Source organism: Xenopus tropicalis, chromosome 2 (genome assembly GCF_000004195.4).
Source record: "Xenopus tropicalis strain Nigerian chromosome 2, UCB_Xtro_10.0, whole genome shotgun sequence".
Lineage (NCBI taxonomy): Eukaryota > Metazoa > Chordata > Amphibia > Anura > Pipidae > Xenopus > Xenopus tropicalis.
In genome coordinates, this window is record NC_030678.2 from 64,293,183 (window position 1) to 64,311,371 (window position 18,189).

The following is an 18,189-nucleotide window of genomic DNA, read 5'->3' on the forward strand; positions in this document are numbered from 1 at the left end:
GCTTACTATTTTTGATACAGTTAGAAGAGTCAGTGACACTGCTCATATTTAGTGAGCTCTGGGCAACTTTTGACATGCCAAGCTTTGTGGTAGTACTGTGACAAAAATACAACTTGTGTGCAACAAAATGTGAAACTCAGTGAAGAGGCTCAATGACAATGGTGTAGGTTTCACCAGGTCTACTAGTAGGTTCCTTCCTCTGCACCAGAGGAAGGACCCCAGAGGTCCGAAACATGTAGTTCTATGCACCTCTAAACTATTAAACAACACAGAACGCATTTGGCTCTCCAGTGGAATTATTTTTTTGTGGTAGTAGCAACTTATGAACAACTAAAAGAAGTTTGTCTGTTTGAGAATTACTGATTTGAGGGACCGACTATATAGTATATGAACCTTTGTTATATTGAGAGATGTATATGTGTATGTATGTATATATATATATATATATATATATATATATATATATATATATATATATATATATATATATATATATATATATATATATATATATATAGACACACATACATACACATATACATGTCACAATACAAGGATGGTTCACATAGGTTAATATCACGTTTTTAATATTGTGCACTTCTCCACACAGGGCATGCATAATATTATAATGTCATATTCTCTACTGCCAGAAAATTAAAAGGTTTTTTTGAGGGTAATTCCTTTCATCATGGTTACAGAAAAATGGATGCATGCAATAAAAAAATTATGTAAATTTTCATATAAATAATCACAAACTTTATTATTTCTATTTTATGCAGCATTATGTCTGATCCAGAAACTGTAGTAAGGAAAAGTCTACCAATGCCTTCTACTAGTAAAGCAGATGTGGTAAGAACAATAAGACTTTATGTTAGTGCTGTCCAAGTGGCCACAGTGTGTTCCCCCAACTCTTCAGGCAGACTGCAGGAGCAATGCTACCATTGTGGCAATATATGTATTCTGCAGTAACAACTGTTATTCTTTTAGTTCTCCATATAATTTACTTACGCAGACTTTCTTGGAATCCTTCTATCTCACTATATTCTGCCTGCCTTGCTGTGCTCTGCTCTGCTCTAACCTGACTGTGTATTCTATACTCTTTCTGCCTATTGCAAATAGGTTTTTCCCTGCGATTAGCATTTTTCTCGGGATTGTTCTGCTATTTAGAAAATCAATCTGCTTTCTATCTATTGTTTGTATATTTCAGACAGACAACGTGTTGATGAAGTTGCGAAACAGACCTGAGGTTATTAATGCTGGATGGTCCTTTCCATTTGTTCCAACTCAAAAAAGGAAGAGAGAGCACACACAGGAAACAAGCAGTGAATCCAGCAGCTCGCAAGATGAATCAGGTTCAGAAACAAGTACTGACGCAGATGAAAAAGAGCCTGACCCAAGTCGTATAGGAAATATATCATGGTGTGAATGCGGAACATGTGCCTCAATGCCAACAGAAATAGAAAGCCTATGCTGTTTTGAGGAGCCCAGGATACACAATAACATTCCTGATACTGCCTTCTGCATTACAGACCATGATGATTTCAATGGGAAGTGCCTTGATCCTGTGAATGTAGCTCATTACTATCGCCTGATAAATGTAAAAAAAAGAAAGAATCCAAAACATTCTGTGTATCAGAGGTACGTATATTTGTGTATAATAATTTTAATACAGGTATGGGATCCCTTATCCAAAAATCAGTTATCAATAAACTTCCGAAAGGCCATTTCCTATTGACTCTCTTATAAGCAATTACTTATAATTTTCAACCTTTATTTGCTTTTCCTCAGCAATAAAAAAGGCAGCCCCTGTTTCTTGAATCTAAGTTTTATTTAATTAATTTTGCTAAACAAATCTATTGTATTTATTAAATATGGAAATTATATTTTGCCTTATCCGGATGATTACCTTATGAGGAAAACCCCAGGTCACAAATCTTCTGGATAACTGGTCACATACATGTAATTTTAAATCAAAGTTTAAATAATAACATGTATTAACTACATGTCACTAATTCCTAGGGGGTTGCGCAAAGCTGCATATCGTAGTTTCACTGCTTGGATGTATGGCTATTTGGGAGGCAATAACAGAAAACCAATACCCTCCTGCGTTGTGAACAAGATAAGGGAATCATTTCCTGATCCAAATGGAAGATATACTGGCTTCTTGTATCCTCATGACTATTTTGCAGAATGTATGGCTCTAGATTAGTCTTGTGACATTAGCCATAATAATTTGTTGATGTTGAAATGCACAGAATGGATAAAAAAGTTTTTTTAAATAATGGAGTTTACAATCCTTTGTTTAATACAACAACATTGCAATCAATAGTTATCAACAGTTTACTTTAAACAATTATTTGTTTAACAATTAGAAGAAATGTGAAAGTTTCTTTAAGACTTTCAAACTGTTTTTTTTTCATTAACCAACTGTAAAAAAAATTTGTTCTTGCTGCTCTTCTGTTCCATAAAAACAAATCGAAAGTGAAATAATACACACATTAGCATTAACTCAAAAACTATAGTAAGGATAGGTCATTTCAGTTTCTATGTGAAAATAGTATTGAATTGTTATGCATCCTTCAATAAAAAATAAAATTTGCGATGTACTTTGTCTGTAGCTTTTACATTTTTTAAAGGAAAATTTTTAAAAAAGCACTTTATCGAGCAAATCTTGACACATGTTTACTGATCAGCTCATTTTTGTCCGGTCGCTCCAGTGTTGCAATATTTGCAGGGACAGATGAGGATTTGCTATCCCAGTTGTGAATCAGCTCCCCAGACAATATTTTCAAGCTATCTCCAGCAATGTCGAGTAGGTGGTCATCCACTACTTCCTCATAGATGGCCCTTGTCACCCAATTTTTTTTATGCTTAGGGAATACAAATTTGTACCTCTTTGATCCAACAGGTAAGGTTGACTTTTTTGCGCATTTGACAGTTGCTTGTGGACGATTGACATTTCGGTTGTGCGAAAGAATAGCAAGCACAGTTCTGGCATGCATAGCATCAATCTTAAAAGCAATCCGCTTCAACCGATATTTCAGTACCTTACTGTGAAAGTTCTCTAAGTCACCGGTGTGGCAGAATTTCTCAATATGATGCATGTCCTTCAGAAGGTATTTACTATTTACAATACTTGCAAGTGTGGCATGTGCTGGATCCCCTGGTTTAATCCATGGTGCTTTTCTTACTTCTTTGCGTGATATTTTTGGGTGAATGCATTTTTTATAATGCTCAAGTTTTGGGAAAGTGTGAACATTCGAAATATGGAACATGAGTGATTTCCATTTGGATAGTAAGACTTCAACATTTTGGTCACACGTTTGAGAACACCACCATAAATGGTTTGTTATAGAAGAGATCCATTTTGAAATATCTCCGCAATTTTTTTTTTTGCTAGCAGCCATCAGTTTCTTGTTTAGTGACTTGCAAAGATGCCATACATCGAATTGGTGATCTATATTTTTATATTTAGTTGACATGACATTTCTGATTACTGAGTGTCTGTCTGTGGCAACAATTTTCACATTAATATTGTCGGCAAGAAGACCATCCAGACAACTTTGAAATGACTCCTTTTCAAGGTTATATGAGTTTTTACCTGGACCAAGTTGTTCAATTGTATATGAGATGATTTTCTTTGAAAGCACATCCATTAATGAGTAAATACAATATTTTGCTGAGTGTCCAGGGCTATCAAATTGCCCATCCCCAGCAATAACGACTTCATTGTTGCCAATTTCTTTCCTTATGTTGTTAGTTTCTTGCTGCCAGTGATAGTCAATCGAAGGAAATAAATAGGCTCGCTGATAGTTATAAAAAGTTGTGTGCGAAATGGTCGATACTCCTAATATACTGTACATCTCATGTACTTTCCTGAATGATGATCCACTTAGTAAAACTGATGCTGCCATTAGAACATTGCCTGCAGAGGTACTTTTAATTACTGGCTGGCTTCTCCAAAAGAGAGCTTGGTGGCCATTCAGGCATGTCAATTTGACACTGAGCTGACTTCCATCAATTTTTTTTTTTATTTCGACAACTGGGGCATCACAACAATTTTCTATCTGATACTGACATCGCACTAAATGAAAAAGAATATCTAGACAGTGTTCAAACACAATAAATTTTCTTTCGCGAACTGTATCCACTTGTCTGTGAATGCTGTCATCACAATCACTCTCTGATGAACAATAAATTAAAGATTTGCTTTGTGAAGACTTGGAAAGGTTATAGGTGAGATCTTTAGGGTCGTCCATAAAAGACACACTTTCTTCATCTTCTTCAGCCTCGGAATCTGGTTTATTAATTGGAGATAATTGAGTATTTCCAGTGAAAGCAATGGGTGTTGAATGACTAATTGGAACATTCTTGCTTTCTTGATTCTCCTTAACAGGTGTTGAAAAACAAGTTGAATAACGATGATCGTTCCTAATTTTCCATGCATCTGCATTTACATAGTGACTTCCTGTTTGCACTTCAATGTCCTTGGTTATAGCAAAAGGAACGGTCTGCGTCTGAACATTATATATTAATGGCCAATTGTCAGTGTTAACTGAGGAATCACAAGTAAAAATTTTTTGATCAGTTTGCGTAGCGACTGTGACTGAACGTGAAATTATTCGTACGGTGCAAGAAGAGGTTGATGGCTCGTCCTCCACTCTTCTGCGTTTAGCTGACGGTATATCATGTAATATTGCAATCGAGGTGTCAGGTGTAACTATATTAAATATGGTAGGTACCGCATTTGGTTTCAGCTGAATTTTGACACCTTTTGCAATGTAAGAGTCCCTTGAGAAATGTCGTGAACACATACGGAATCTGTTATTAGATTTGCCTTTTAAAATTTCTTCAGCCTTGGCATCAATGTCATCACAAAATTGGCCCGTCTGAGCTAACCATTTTTTTATTTGCTCAATATTTTTGGGAAATGAATGCAAAATAATGGATGGGTTTTTTTCCCTTTGACCAGTCCAAGTAGAACATCCTTTCACTATACAGCTAGGCATGATGATCTTACCTAGTAATAATGTTTAAAATTAATATGCTGTTTATGTATACATAATAATACCAGAGATCCCCAACCAGTGGCTCAGGGGCAACATGTTGCTCACCAACACCTTGGATGTTGCTCTCAGTGCCCCCAAACCATATAATTATTTTTTATTTCCTGACTTGGTGGCAAGTTTTGGTTGAATAAAAACAGGATTTTATACCAAATAAAGTCTCCTGTAAGCTGATAATGTTCATGGAGGCTGCCTAATAGCCAATCTAATCCCCTATTGGACTAAACTGGTATGATGCTTGTGCTGTTCTCTGATTTTGTTTTTTATTTTGAATGTAGCTCACGACTACAAAAGGTTGGGGATCCCTGAAATATACAATTGATAACTTGTAACTTCCTCAACCTACACATATTACCAACTCATGCTGACAAACTGACAATAGACGCAGACAGTGTATATACAACAGTGTTTTTATTTCACAGGGTTATTGTTCAAAGGTGTTAGTACAAGTTGATCCAGCAACTGGTCCAATTGTCATCTTTGATTCTGTCCCTGCACTACCATCTCTGTGTGCCATGCTGTCCCTGCACTAACAATCTGTGTGCCATACTCTCCCTGCACTAGCATCTCTGTGTGCCATACTCTCCCTGCACTAACAATCTGTGTGCCATACTCTCCCTGCACTAACAATCTGTGTGCCATACTCTCCCTGCACTAGCATCTCTGTGTGCCATACTCTCCCTGCACTAGCATCTCTGTGTGCCATACTCTCCCTGCACTAACAATCTGTGTGCCATACTCTCCCTGCACTAGCATCTCTGTGTGCCATACTCTCCCTGCACTAACAATCTGTGTGCCATACTCTCCCTGCACTAACAATCTGTGTGCCATACTCTCCCTGCACTAGCATCTCTGTGTGCCATACTCTCCCTGCACTACCATCTCTGTGTGCCATACTCTCCCTGCACTAACAATCTGTGTGCCATACTCTCCCTGCACTAACAATCTGTGTGCCATACTCTCCCTGCACTAACAATCTGTGTGCCATACTCTCCCTGCACTAGCATCTCTGTGTGCCATACTCTCCCTGCACTAGCATCTCTGTGTGCCATACTCTCCCTGCACTAACAATCTGTGTGCCATACTCTCCCTGCACTAACAATCTGTGTGCCATACTCTCCCTGCAATAGCATCTCTGTGTGCCATACTCTCCCTGCACTAACAATCTGTGTGCCATACTCTCCCTGCACTAACAATCTGTGTGCCATACTCTCCCTGCACTAGCATCTCTGTGTGCCATACTCTCCCTGCACTACCATCTCTGTGTGCCATACTCTCCCTGCACTACCATCTCTGTGTGCCATACTCTCCCTGCACTAACAATCTGTGTGCCATACTCTCCCTGCACTAACAATCTGTGTGCCATACTCTCCCTGCACTAGCATCTCTGTGTGCCATACTCTCCCTGCACTAGCATCTCTGTGTGCCATACTCTCCCTGCACTAGCCTGCTTGTTTGACAGACTCTCCCTGCACTACTCTGCCTTTGTGCTATAGATCTCCCATTACATGAGTCATTTCACAGTCAGTTTATTTTTTTATTATATCCATTTGACCAACCACCTGCTATGTAGTTAAGAGACATCTACCTGTATTAAAAAGGTATATGACCAACAAGAACAAAGAACAAAAACGATATCACATATAAGTTACACACAATAATCACCTGGAAAAAGAAGAAAAGGCTGAATCGCTAAAGAAATGTGTAACTGGCTAGAGTACATGCATGAGGAAACATCACTGTAGAAGTCCAGTTTGATTTTGGCGCGCTTATAGTTACTGACAGTCACGTAAAAGGTCATTGGAGGATTGCAGACAATGGGCGGGCTATGTTGGGGTCGTGGATGACACTGTGCGGTCACATGATCGCCTTCATGCTGAGTGTCCGAGCGCATACTGCGCATGCTTCATCTCAGAAACTGTCCAGGACAGCGCTGCTTGGGAGGAGGCTGGGAGAGCAGTGCCATACAAGGAAGCGGAGGTACATGGTTGAATTTAAAGTAGATGTTTCCTTACAGGGGACTGAAATTAGTACATGGCAGTGTTAGTATGCACAGGCTATAAGCTAAGTTTTTCTAAGTGGTAAAATGTTAATCGACTTTACTTGCTCTTTAAATGTCGACGGATAGTTCGCGCTGACACTGATGCTCCCTGAGCCTGCAGGAAAGCTTGAATTTCTTTGGAACTTGTTTGAGGCTGCTTATCCACCATCCGGACTATCCTGCGTTGCAACCTTTCATCAATTTTTCTCTTCCATCCACGCCCAGGAAGATTAGCTACAGTGCCATGGGTTGCAAACTTCTTAATAATGTTGTGCACTGTGGACAAAAGCAAATCTAGATCTCTGGAGATGGACTTGTAACCTTGAGATTGTTGATATTTTTCCAACAATAGAATAGGGTAAGAAAAGAAAGAAGTGGGAGTAAAGGAAGGGAAGAAATTGGAGAGTAAACAGTCATTGTACAGTTGTAGCTGGTGAGTCTGTCCAAGGAGACAAAATGTTCTCAAATTTCGCTGGACAACCTCTAGCGACGTAGGTAAGTTTGTACAGTTCCAATTGGGAATTGACCAGGTTAATCCATTTGCGGAGCGATGGGGGTGTCGGGCACATCCAATGCAGAGTGATGTTTTTTTTGGCATAAATGAGTAGTAGACTCATTAGTAGCTTTGTATTCCTTCTGGGTATCAAAGTGTCTAGGAGGCCCAGTATACAGGTAGCCGGGTTGAGTACTTGTGGAAGTTCCAGTTCTGTTCCCATGAATTCTATGACCTTGCCCCAGAATTTTTGTATTTCAGGACAGTCCCATATTAGGTGCATTAAGTTGGCCATATGTGCTTTGCATCTTGGGCAGTTAAAGGAGTCAGGTTTCCCCATATTATGTAGCTTTTGTGGGGTAAGGTGAGTCTGATGTATAATTTTAAATTGTATTACATTTTTTTAAATTGTTAAATTTTAAGTCTGTCTCTTGTGCTTATTAGGGGTTGGTATAAATTGTCCGTGATTTCTTCCCAGTCATCGGGATTTAGTTGTATCCCACTTAAGCTTGTAGGTGTTTGAAAGTAGTTTAGTTTTGCTTGGTTGTATTATCAAGTGTTCTAGATCTACTACAGTTTTTGTTTTTAGATCTAAGTACTGTGTTTGTGGCGGTTGCTGGAACTGTATTCCACAAAGGCGCGTAATCAGTACATATCTGAGATCTGACAGGCCAGGTCGGGAGGTAATTTGTTGTAGCAGAGGTAGTGTGTGCAATTCACCATTAGAGTAGAGGTGGTCAATGCGCTTTATCCCTAGTTTGGCCCAGGATCCTGCTTTCCCCATAGTGGGGTACCAGGGGAGATTACTCCTGCTTTGTTGGTTAACTGCATCATGGAGTCCCAAGCTTTTTTTGTGTTGTCCATGACTGGTGGTAGTGGACTAATATCTTTCCTTGTTCTATATAGAGCATTGTGTAGGCTTTCTACCGATGTAAAGTAAAGAGCTTCTGGGATGAGGCTGAGTTCTCAGGGTCAAACACTTTCCAGTTTGCAATATGTGTGCTTTGAGAGGCTAAGTAGTAGAGCTCATAGTTAGGAGATGCTAGTCCTAGTTGGTCTTGAGGGGCATTTAGAGTTCTTCTGGAGAGTGTTGGAGATTTATTTCCCCAAATAAATGTGGATTGAGTGCGGTCAATTTCTATTATTGAATTGGTATAAGAATTTGGGCAGGAAAATCATTTTGCATATGTTTATTCTGCCTATTAACGTGAGTGAGAGTTTTGTCCAGTATCTGAGGGTGTCTGTAAATTTATTGTGGTGTGGGTGTGGGCTGGTTCCTTATGGATTGTTATCCCTAGGTATTTGAAACTGTTGGCTATTTTAAGAGTACATTCAGGGTCTGTCATTTGTGGAGTGTGGTCGTCTAGGGGGAAAATGATAGATTTTTCCCAGTTAATCTGCAGGCCTAAGAATGTACCAAAGGATTTTATTATTTCTAAGACTGTTGAGTTATGGGGGTCTGCAAGGTATAATAGTGTGTCATCGGCGCATAAAAAGATTTTCTCCTCAACCGTCTTATACACGAATTCTTTGATTTGCTGGGTGTGTCTAAATTTGATTGACATGGGCTCAATCGCTAGGGCAAACAATAGTGGGGAAAGGGGGCATCTTGGTATTTTTCCACAATTTTAGTTCTCAAGTCCTCAGACAGTCCTCTTCTCCTCTTTCTGTTGTCCATGCTTAGTGTGGCACACACAGACACACAATGCAAAGACAAAGTGAACTTCTCTCCATTTTATCTGCTTTCAGGTGTGAATTTTATTTTGCCCACACCTGTTACTTGCCCCAGGTGAGTTTAAAGGAGCATTACGTTTGAAACAATCTTATTTATCCACAAATTTGAAAGGGTGCCAATAATTTTGTCCAGCCCATATTTGGAGTTTTGTCTGCCATTATGTCCAATTTGCTTTTTTTCCTCCCTTTTTTGTTCTGTTCCAATACACACAAAAGAAATAAACATGTGTATAGCAAAACATGTGTTACTGCAATACTTTTCTGTGAGAAATACTTGATTTTCTGGAAAAAATTCTGGGGTTTTTTGGGCCATGACTGTATACTTTCCAAAAAATATGGTTTTGGGGGTTAAAAAAAAAAAAAAAAAAAAAAAGTTAAGAGGATCACTCGATCGCAGCTACCCCAGGCTGGTTTTTAAGTGATTACAATCACTGGGGAGTGCCTAACATTTTTGATTGTACCTTTACAAATAGGCACGTCTTTCTACTTCAAACTACGGAATCACAATACTTTTCAAAACTTGGGGGCTTTGATCAAATACCTAAAAATCGCCTCAAAGCTTCCACTTTTCAGCACCTCATCTCCTACATAACATTTGTGGGGAAAAAATACTATAGGCTGATCCAACTTTGATGTAATGTCCTTAAAACAAGTCAAAATTAGGCTCAGTAGTGGGTGTGGTCTCCACTTGCCTGTATGACCTCCCTACAATGCCTGAGCATGCTCCTGATGAGGTGGCGCATGGTCTCCTGAGGGATCTCCTCCCAGACCTGGACTAAAGCATCCACCACCTGGACAGTCTGTGGTGCAACGTGGTGTGGTGGATGGAGCGAGACATGATGACCCAGATGTGCTCAATTGGATTCAGGTCTGAGGAACGGGTGGATCAGTCCATATCATTAATACCTGTGCCTTGCAGGAACTGCTGACACACTCCAGCCACATGAGGTCTAGCATTGTCTTGCATTAGGAGGAACCCAGGGCCAACCGCACCAGCATATGGTTTCACAAGGGGTCTGAGGATCTCATCTCGGTAACTAATGGCAGTCAGGCCACCTCTGGCGAGCACATGGAGGGCTATATGGCCCCTAAAGAAATGCCACCTCACACCATTACTGACCCACTGCCAAACCGGTCATGGTGGAGGATGTTGCAGGCAGCAGAACGCTCTCCACGGCACCTCCAAACTCTGTAAGTCTGTCACATGTGCTTAGTGTGAACCTGCTTTCATCTGTGAAGAGCACAGGGCACCAGTGGCGAATTTGCCAATCTTGGTGTTCTCTGGCAAATGCCAAACGTCCTGCATGGTGTTGGGCTGTAAGCACAACCCCCACCTGTGGACGCCGGGCCCTCATACCACCCTCATGGAGTCTGTGGTGACTGTGCCTGGCCGCGCAGCTGACCAACAGTGCGCTGTGACTGTCTGACTGTGCAGACAAACTGCTAATTGTGCTGTGACTGTGTCTGACCATGCAGACCAATTGCCTGACTGTGCTTCTCCAGCCAGTGGCACTGTGTCTGTGCAGTTGTAGAGTGATCAATTTCCTGACTGAGCAGCGTGACCAATTGACTGACTGCGTCAGTCCAGGAGCTCCAAGTGCCTGCCCTTACGTTCAAACCTGCAGGGTGAGTGGTGCGTATTATGTCATTCCACACCACGCACCCTGCAGGGCAGAACAAGAGTACCGCAGTCAGGCACAGTCACAGCGCCACAGGGACTGGAGCGGCACAGTCAGGAAATTAATCACGCTGCACGGTCAGACACACTCACCATGGGCCACATAAAACAGCCGGATTCGCCCAGAGGGCCTTGTGTTTGACATGTGGCCTAGGTGCTCGGGATAAGTGGGGAGTGAAGAAGCGGCTTTAAATTCACTCCGCTCCCAAACCCAGAAGTGCTGCAGAATGTAGAATCTGAAATCTGTGGCACTAAAAGGATTAATTTGAGTCTTGAGATTTTATGTTTAAAAAAAAAAAGGTAGCAACAACTAATTTACATTTTAATCACAAAGCTAAACACTCAGACAGGAGCGCAAAACGTGTTGAATAATTGTCCACAACAGGCACCCGTATTGCGAGATTTTAGCGTGACATCATACGCCAAGCCAGAACCCCAAAGAGGCAGCGATATATGGGATAGATGCAAGTAGATTTGTTTTTTGTACGTTTCCAGACAGAAAACAATTTTTATCTTTTAACACTAATATTGGAATTAAGAGATTAATAGGGTCATTGTTATATGCATTTGGTAGCATAATACACTTAACATTGTAGTTTGGGACATTATATATATTTATTGCTCAAATCGAATGTGCCTAATGTAAATGGTTAGGAATTCTATATACCTATTTTATGTAGAAATATTTGTGGTATCTTATGGTTGTACTCTCTATGAGTATGTATATACCTGTAATGTTATAACTGAACATGATTGGTAAAATTTTTATAGTGGTTATTATATTGGGTGTGAGTTATATTAGTAAATGCAGATTAGTCTTACCTAATCAGTTGTATTTCCACATATAAAGTTAAGCATTATGAAATATATCCCTAGTTTATAATTTTCTTTAAAAAGTCTTTCACATGAAATCCACTAAAAGTCAAAAACCATCTACCAGTAAGTGCAAATAAAATGCTAAATTCTTCTGAATTTAAAGGGTATATAAGTTACAAGATGGGTTGTACCAAAAATCTTTAAAGAAGAAGGAAAGGTAAAATCACTGAAGGGCGCTAAAATGTTAGGCCTTTCCCAGAGATTGTTATCACTTACCTTATATCTTGGGCTTGAGTTTCTGTTAGGAGAAGATCACAACAGGCCGGGGTAGCTGTGAATGAGAAATCCTCTTTCTTCACTCCTCTATCTTTAGAATCCTGGGGCCAACGCATACACAACAAAAAAGTCGGCTTTTTGTTTAAGTTCAGCTTTTCACTTTACTACACATGTGCAAGTGGCTCAAAGACAGAAGAAGGAAGAGGATCACTCTCTCACAGCTACCTGGGCTGGTGCAGTTTTCTCCTAACAGAAGCACCAGCTCCAGTATATATGAATGCCAAGTACAAACTAGCAATAGCACATCAGAAAAAGAAGAAGAGAAAGCATTCTTGTTGGAGTAAGCAATGGCTTTTAAAGTGTGAAAACTTGACAAACATACACAGTTCCTCTGTGGTTGTGAGCATTTTTTTTTAATACGTCATAGGTCACCCATGGATATAGTCAGGAAGCACTACATGCCAAGATATTATCCAACAGAAATTTTCTAACCTGTCTAATTTTCTAACTAAACGACTGATCGCCATGGTACGAAAATTGTTAGGACGGTTAATTGTGTGGTCTGAAAAATCATAGAAAAGTTTGTATGATGGCCAGATTTAGGAGTGATATATGTATATATCTTTATTAATAAAGCACTACTTATGTATGCAGCGTTGTATAGTAGCGTCAGGTAGAGCTGTTACCTTGTTACCTTTCCATTCACTGATCTGCTTTACCAGAAATGTCACTGTTTGCAGCAGTAAAACAGACTTCTTGTTTATCAGCATATGATTCATAAATCTGAAAAGGCCTGGCAATGTAAAAAAAATTAATTTTCCCCATATTTAAATTTCACAATTAAATATAAAAAATTGCTCTTTTAGAAAAATGGATTTAAGAATACAAATCAGTTTGAGGAGCACTATTAGCTGATATTTAATATGGGGAAACACGGTGATAAACATAACATGGGTTTTCAAGCAGCTGTACACAAACCTAAGATGTGCATTGCCAAGAAAGAGCTGCAGTGGTGTTATGTTTTCTTATATTTCTTGGAGTGATGAACTGCTCCTTAACATCTGGCAGTCTGACAGATGAGTCTGCATTAAGCAGATGCCATAGAACACTACCAGCCTCAATGCATAATGCCATCTGTAATGTTTTGAGGAGGAATAGTTTAATTGCATAGTCTATCTTAAGGCCACTGATTCTAGTTAAATAAATATTAATGTCAACTTATTGGGGTTGGCCAGTTTCAGCACGATAATGCCCACATGAATGAAGCAAGGTCCAACGATATTACGATTTATGGCACTAAAAGAAAAATAAAAAAACTGCTCTTAAATCATTAAAGGAGAAAGAAAGGTAAAAACTAAGTAAGCTTTTATTAAAGGCTAATAAAGAGTTAATCTCAAGCTGTAGGCATACCTTCAGTTGTCTCAATAGTGTCCTTAAGCCTCCCCATATTTCACCTGTTCAGATGATAGGAAACAGGAAGAAAAAACGCTGAGCTGTGTAAAGAAAGTTCCCATAATGCCTCACTCCTGCACCGAGACCAAGTGCACATGCTCAGTTTGTAAGACTATGGGGCAGATTTACGAAAACACGAGTTCGAATCCCAAATGGGAAAAATTTGGACTGGAAACAAAAATTTCTGAAGATCGCAAATATCACAAAAATGCTTACGAAAAAATCGTATTACTCACGATAATATCGTATTGGCGATCTGAAAGTCACAAAATTTTTGTACCGAATGATTGTAAACAGCAGCAAAACCAATCCGATTTTTTTGCGCTAAAAAAAGTCGCGGAAAATACGATTGGACCGATCGAACGCTCGGAGCGTTCGTGGATAAGTAAATGTGTCCCTATGAGTCAGCTTCCTGCTGATTGGCTCAGATCCGCATTCCTAAGGGGGAGGGAGTGAGTTCTTAGCATTCTTGAGGGAGGGGGAGCAGGAGAGGGGAGAGAGCAGAGACCTGCTTTTCTCTGGCACATGAATTAAAGACACAACAAATCTTTTGACAGAGAAGTCAGTGCAGCATTTCTGTGAGTGCTTATGGCTGTATCTAGATAGACCTTTCTGATAAAACTTACTTTAGTTTTTACCTTTCTTTCTCCTTTAATACAAACACAACTGCACATATGCTTTGATGAAATATAGCTGCAATTGAGTTCAAAATCTTCACTGTTTTGATGTTATATCTGGTATTTTGTGTCAAAATGACATCTTTGCTCTTTCCAGAAGCAAGTTTACTGTGTCAGTTGAAGCAGGCTGGTGTGGAAACCATAGAGGTCCTGTAAATTTCGGGGGTTAACTAGCCCCAGGTATTCCCCTGCAACATTAAGCGCATGCACGCTATTCACAAAAGAGGACTGGAAGCAACCAGTGGAACTGAACGCAACTATGCAGCAATGCAAAGAGAGGCTTTACTCGCAAGTACCTTTAATGAGTGGCATTTTTCACATGAATGTGCTTAAAGCCGAGTGACTAGGTTTAAATGACCCTATTATGTTCACTGAAGTTTGTAGCCCTATTTATACAAAAACTTTTCTATAAAAAAAATATGTTACACTAAGCAATTATTTGCAACTCATTTAATACCTATACTTAATCGAAAATAGTGCAAATGTATCAAATGTTAAAAAAGATCATGAGCACACAAAGCAGGCATTTTTGGACAGACCTCTGCACCTCTTTGTGTACCTGCACTTAAGCAGAAGCTGTACTTTTCAAAACAGTTGAAAGGGATTGGATCCGCTTCTTAGCCTGCAGAAAAAAACCCGGACTGAGAGAAGTGGAGCAAATGTTCCATATTCCCATGGACTTAGAAATGCTGTTTTCTGAAAAAATATGCTTCTTTTGAAATTTAAAAAAAGTTTGGTATGTATACCAATGTGCTGCAACACCTCTTAACAAAACTCAGTAAATGTTTGGAGTCCAACTGTTGTAGCTTTTAAAGTGAAAATTTCTCCCATTGTAGCCTGATGCAGAATTTCATCTGCTTAACAGTTCAGGGTCTCCTTTCTCCTTTGTCATATCTTTCATTTAATAATGTCCCAAATGTGTTCAAGCACCCAGACTCTCTCACTACAAAGCAATGCTGTTGTATTAAAAGCAGAAAATGTTTTGGGTTTGTCTTGCTGAAATAAGCAAGACCTTCCCTGAAAAAATAGGGATAGAAATTCATATGAATGGCATTACTTGTTGCTCCAAAACCTGTATACCTGTATATATTGTCCAGCATTAATGGTGTCTTCCTAGATTTGCAAACTTTCCATGCCATGTGCACTAATGTACCCCCATACCATCATAGATGCTGGCGTTTGAACTGTAGCTCCGATAATGTGGCATGCTTGATTTCCAAAAATAATTTCAAATCTTGTCAGAGAAAGTGATAGAAAGCAGGTGAGTTTTTTTTGTAGTAAACTCCAATCTCACAGTTTGATAAATAATCTAATATTATCTAAGTTATCTAATAACTTATGGCTGTACACAACAGAATTAGTACACACTGCAATACTTGTACTTCAATAAAATCATCCACACAAACATTTGAAAACAAGTCAAATAATAATGTTTGCTGTTAGAGGCAGTAGCAACGAGCAGATCAGTAAAACGTAAAGGAGAAGGAAAGGCTAGTAAAGAGTTACTCAAAATGCAGGCATACCTGCACTCAATAGTGCCCTTAAGTCTCCCCATATTTCAATAGTTCAGATGATCAGAAGCCAAACAGGAAGAAAAAATGCTGAGCTGGGTAGAGAAGATTCCCATAATGCAACCCTCCTGCACAGACACTGCATGCGCACAAGCAGGAGTGCACCCCCAAGCGTCTGGTTGCCATGGCGGCAAGTGGGGACACGGGCGGAGGGAGGGGGTTTTGACAAGAGGACACAGCCAACAGGCAGGTGCTGGGGGGGGGGGGGGAGAGGCAAGGGGCCGCAGGGAGGATGCTGGAGGATGTTGGGGATGCATGTGCAGTAGAGACAGTGAGGGAAAGGGAGTGGGCATCCCTTGTTAAAGATGGCGGCGCCGTTCACTGAAACAAGTATGTAGAATGTAGCTGGTGTATCTCTGTAAATCTTTCATTAGGCAAGCCAGAAATATAGCGTTTTTACATAGCAATAGTAGTACTATTTAATAGTGTGCTTAATAGATTTTGACTTTCCTTGTCCTTTAACCTACCCCCAACCCTTAAGTGCAAACCGTTGCCATTGTAACGGTTTGCACCCAACCCGTACCCAAGTAGTTGATGAAAATCTGCAAATAGTAATCAATATACAAAATGTTTATTAAGGGCAGTGGCACATGGAGAGATTAGTCGCCCGCAATAAATCTTAACTACTGCGGGCGACTAATCTCCTCGACATGCCATCCCACCGGCAAGAATGTAAATCACCAATGGGATGGCATACGTGGTGCTTCAGTTTCCCGAAGTTACCTTGCGAGATTTATCGCAGGCGACTAATCTCCCCATGTGCCGCTGCCCTAAGCATAAGTGAAGCAATTACTATATAGAGAGTAATCAAGTCAACTTTTGAAAGCTTTGAGGGGTGGGACTAAAATCATTTTGCTACCAGAAACTTTTATTTACACTATTACATCTGTGCTAAAAAAGAGGGACATTGTGCTATGTGGCTTTGGATATAACAATGCAACTGATGATAAGAATATTTATTTAAAAAAAAGGGGGGGGGGGTCATTTTAGAGAGCCAAAGTCTGTTGGATCTACTTGGAAATAAAAACAGCTGACAATTCTCTATTTTATTTTTGACTTTGTCTATGCAGCTTAGTATTATTGTGGATATTGTAGTGCTAAATCTACAAATAACAATACTACAGCTATTTATAACAAAACACTAGGTGATTCTTGTCTGAAATGACTGCTTTGTCATTATGTACTTGTAAGTAACGCTCCCTTAAATGACAGCCTACCAAACTCACATTTTAAGCATTTCTGATAACGTGACGTTAACAAACATAGACACATGATAGCCACACGTAAACCTTACAAAGAAAATTCGAACACGGTAATGAAAGTCTGTGTACAAAATAACAGACACAATACCTAAGCAAGCTGCTCAGAGGGTGATTAGAAGCTACTCCACCAGTAAGCCCCACGCCTCCAACGTTGGCTCCGCCCGGCCCCGCACCGCTAAGTCGCTTTCCTCCAAGCAGCCTTTCCACTGCTGCCCGGTTCCCGGTGCGAGCGGCCTCCAATAACTCCTGTTCTTTCCCCATCCCACAGTCTCCCCGGCAACCACGCCTTCACCGCCACTTCCGAGTCCAACGTGTTAGCGTCACACGTACGTCCTAAAACTACAAGCTAAACTCCCTTGAATCCTGGAACAACGTCACGAGCGTAACGCTGAAGTGGAACCTTGTTAATTTTGCATCGTAAATAAAGTTGTTACAAAATTTTTACGACAAAATAATTCCAATATGAAAATATATCTGGCGTGTGTAATGTACACAGCAGGATTGTACGTTCCAAGTGAGCAGTAAAAGGCAAATATCCACAGAAGTTGTTTTAGTCTCAAAAATAGATCTGTTAAGAAACTGTTTTTTTTTTTTTGTTTTGTTTTTTAGAAAAAAACGTATTTTTTCTCATTTATAGAACTTTTTGTAATGTCCACGTTAATTTAGTTATGATTCCATGACTTTTTCATGGTTTTCATTATCTTCCACGAAAAAGCCGTATTTTTCACAATGACTATGACCATTTCGGAATTCATTCAAGCTTTGGCCAAGTTAGATCTGTAGAGTGCCATGGAGTCCTATGGAAGGCTTACAAAGTCATACATTGAAGGTTTCAAAGCCTGAAACGTGTTAGATCCGAAAATTTTGTGTCTTTCGGAACACAGCACATTATTTTTATATGACCGAGAAAAGAATTTACGTGACATTTTTGAACATCAGGAATTATCGTCGTTACTTCGATTTTTTTCTAATCAGGATTTTAACCATCCAAAAATCATGGTTTCATGAATAGGCCCCTTAGTGTCACCATCACTGCTTGAAACGTGTTAGATCCGAAAATTTGGTGTCTTTCGGAACACAGCACAATATTTTTATATGACCGAGAAAATAATTTACGTGACAT

General features: G+C 39.7%; 2 protein-coding genes across 8 annotated transcripts in view; one reads left to right on the forward strand and one right to left on the reverse strand.

Annotated features, from left to right (window-relative positions):
- anks1a (ankyrin repeat and sterile alpha motif domain containing 1A) overlaps nucleotides 1–17,424 on the reverse strand; it is a 169,969-nt gene extending 152,545 nt beyond the window's left edge. For 2 of the 7 annotated variants that reach the window (XM_031895640.1, XM_031895638.1), the window contains exon 1: nucleotides 17,155–17,423. In XM_031895640.1, the coding sequence (XP_031751500.1) occupies nucleotides 17,155–17,327 (173 nt within the window). In that variant the 5' untranslated portion in view covers nucleotides 17,328–17,423. Of the gene's footprint in view, nucleotides 1–17,154 lie in introns of all 7 variants that reach the window. The other 5 variants (XM_031895637.1, XM_031895636.1, XM_031895639.1 and 2 more) reach the window with 4 other exon arrangements.
- LOC116408826 lies at nucleotides 854–2,355 on the forward strand. The gene is made up of 2 exons (XM_031896829.1): nucleotides 854–1,638; nucleotides 2,020–2,355. The coding sequence occupies exons 1-2, from the start codon at nucleotides 869–871 to the stop codon at nucleotides 2,207–2,209; spliced, it is 960 nt and encodes a 319-aa protein (XP_031752689.1). The 5' UTR covers nucleotides 854–868; the 3' UTR covers nucleotides 2,210–2,355.
- Nucleotides 17,425–18,189: the final 765 nt, after the last annotated feature.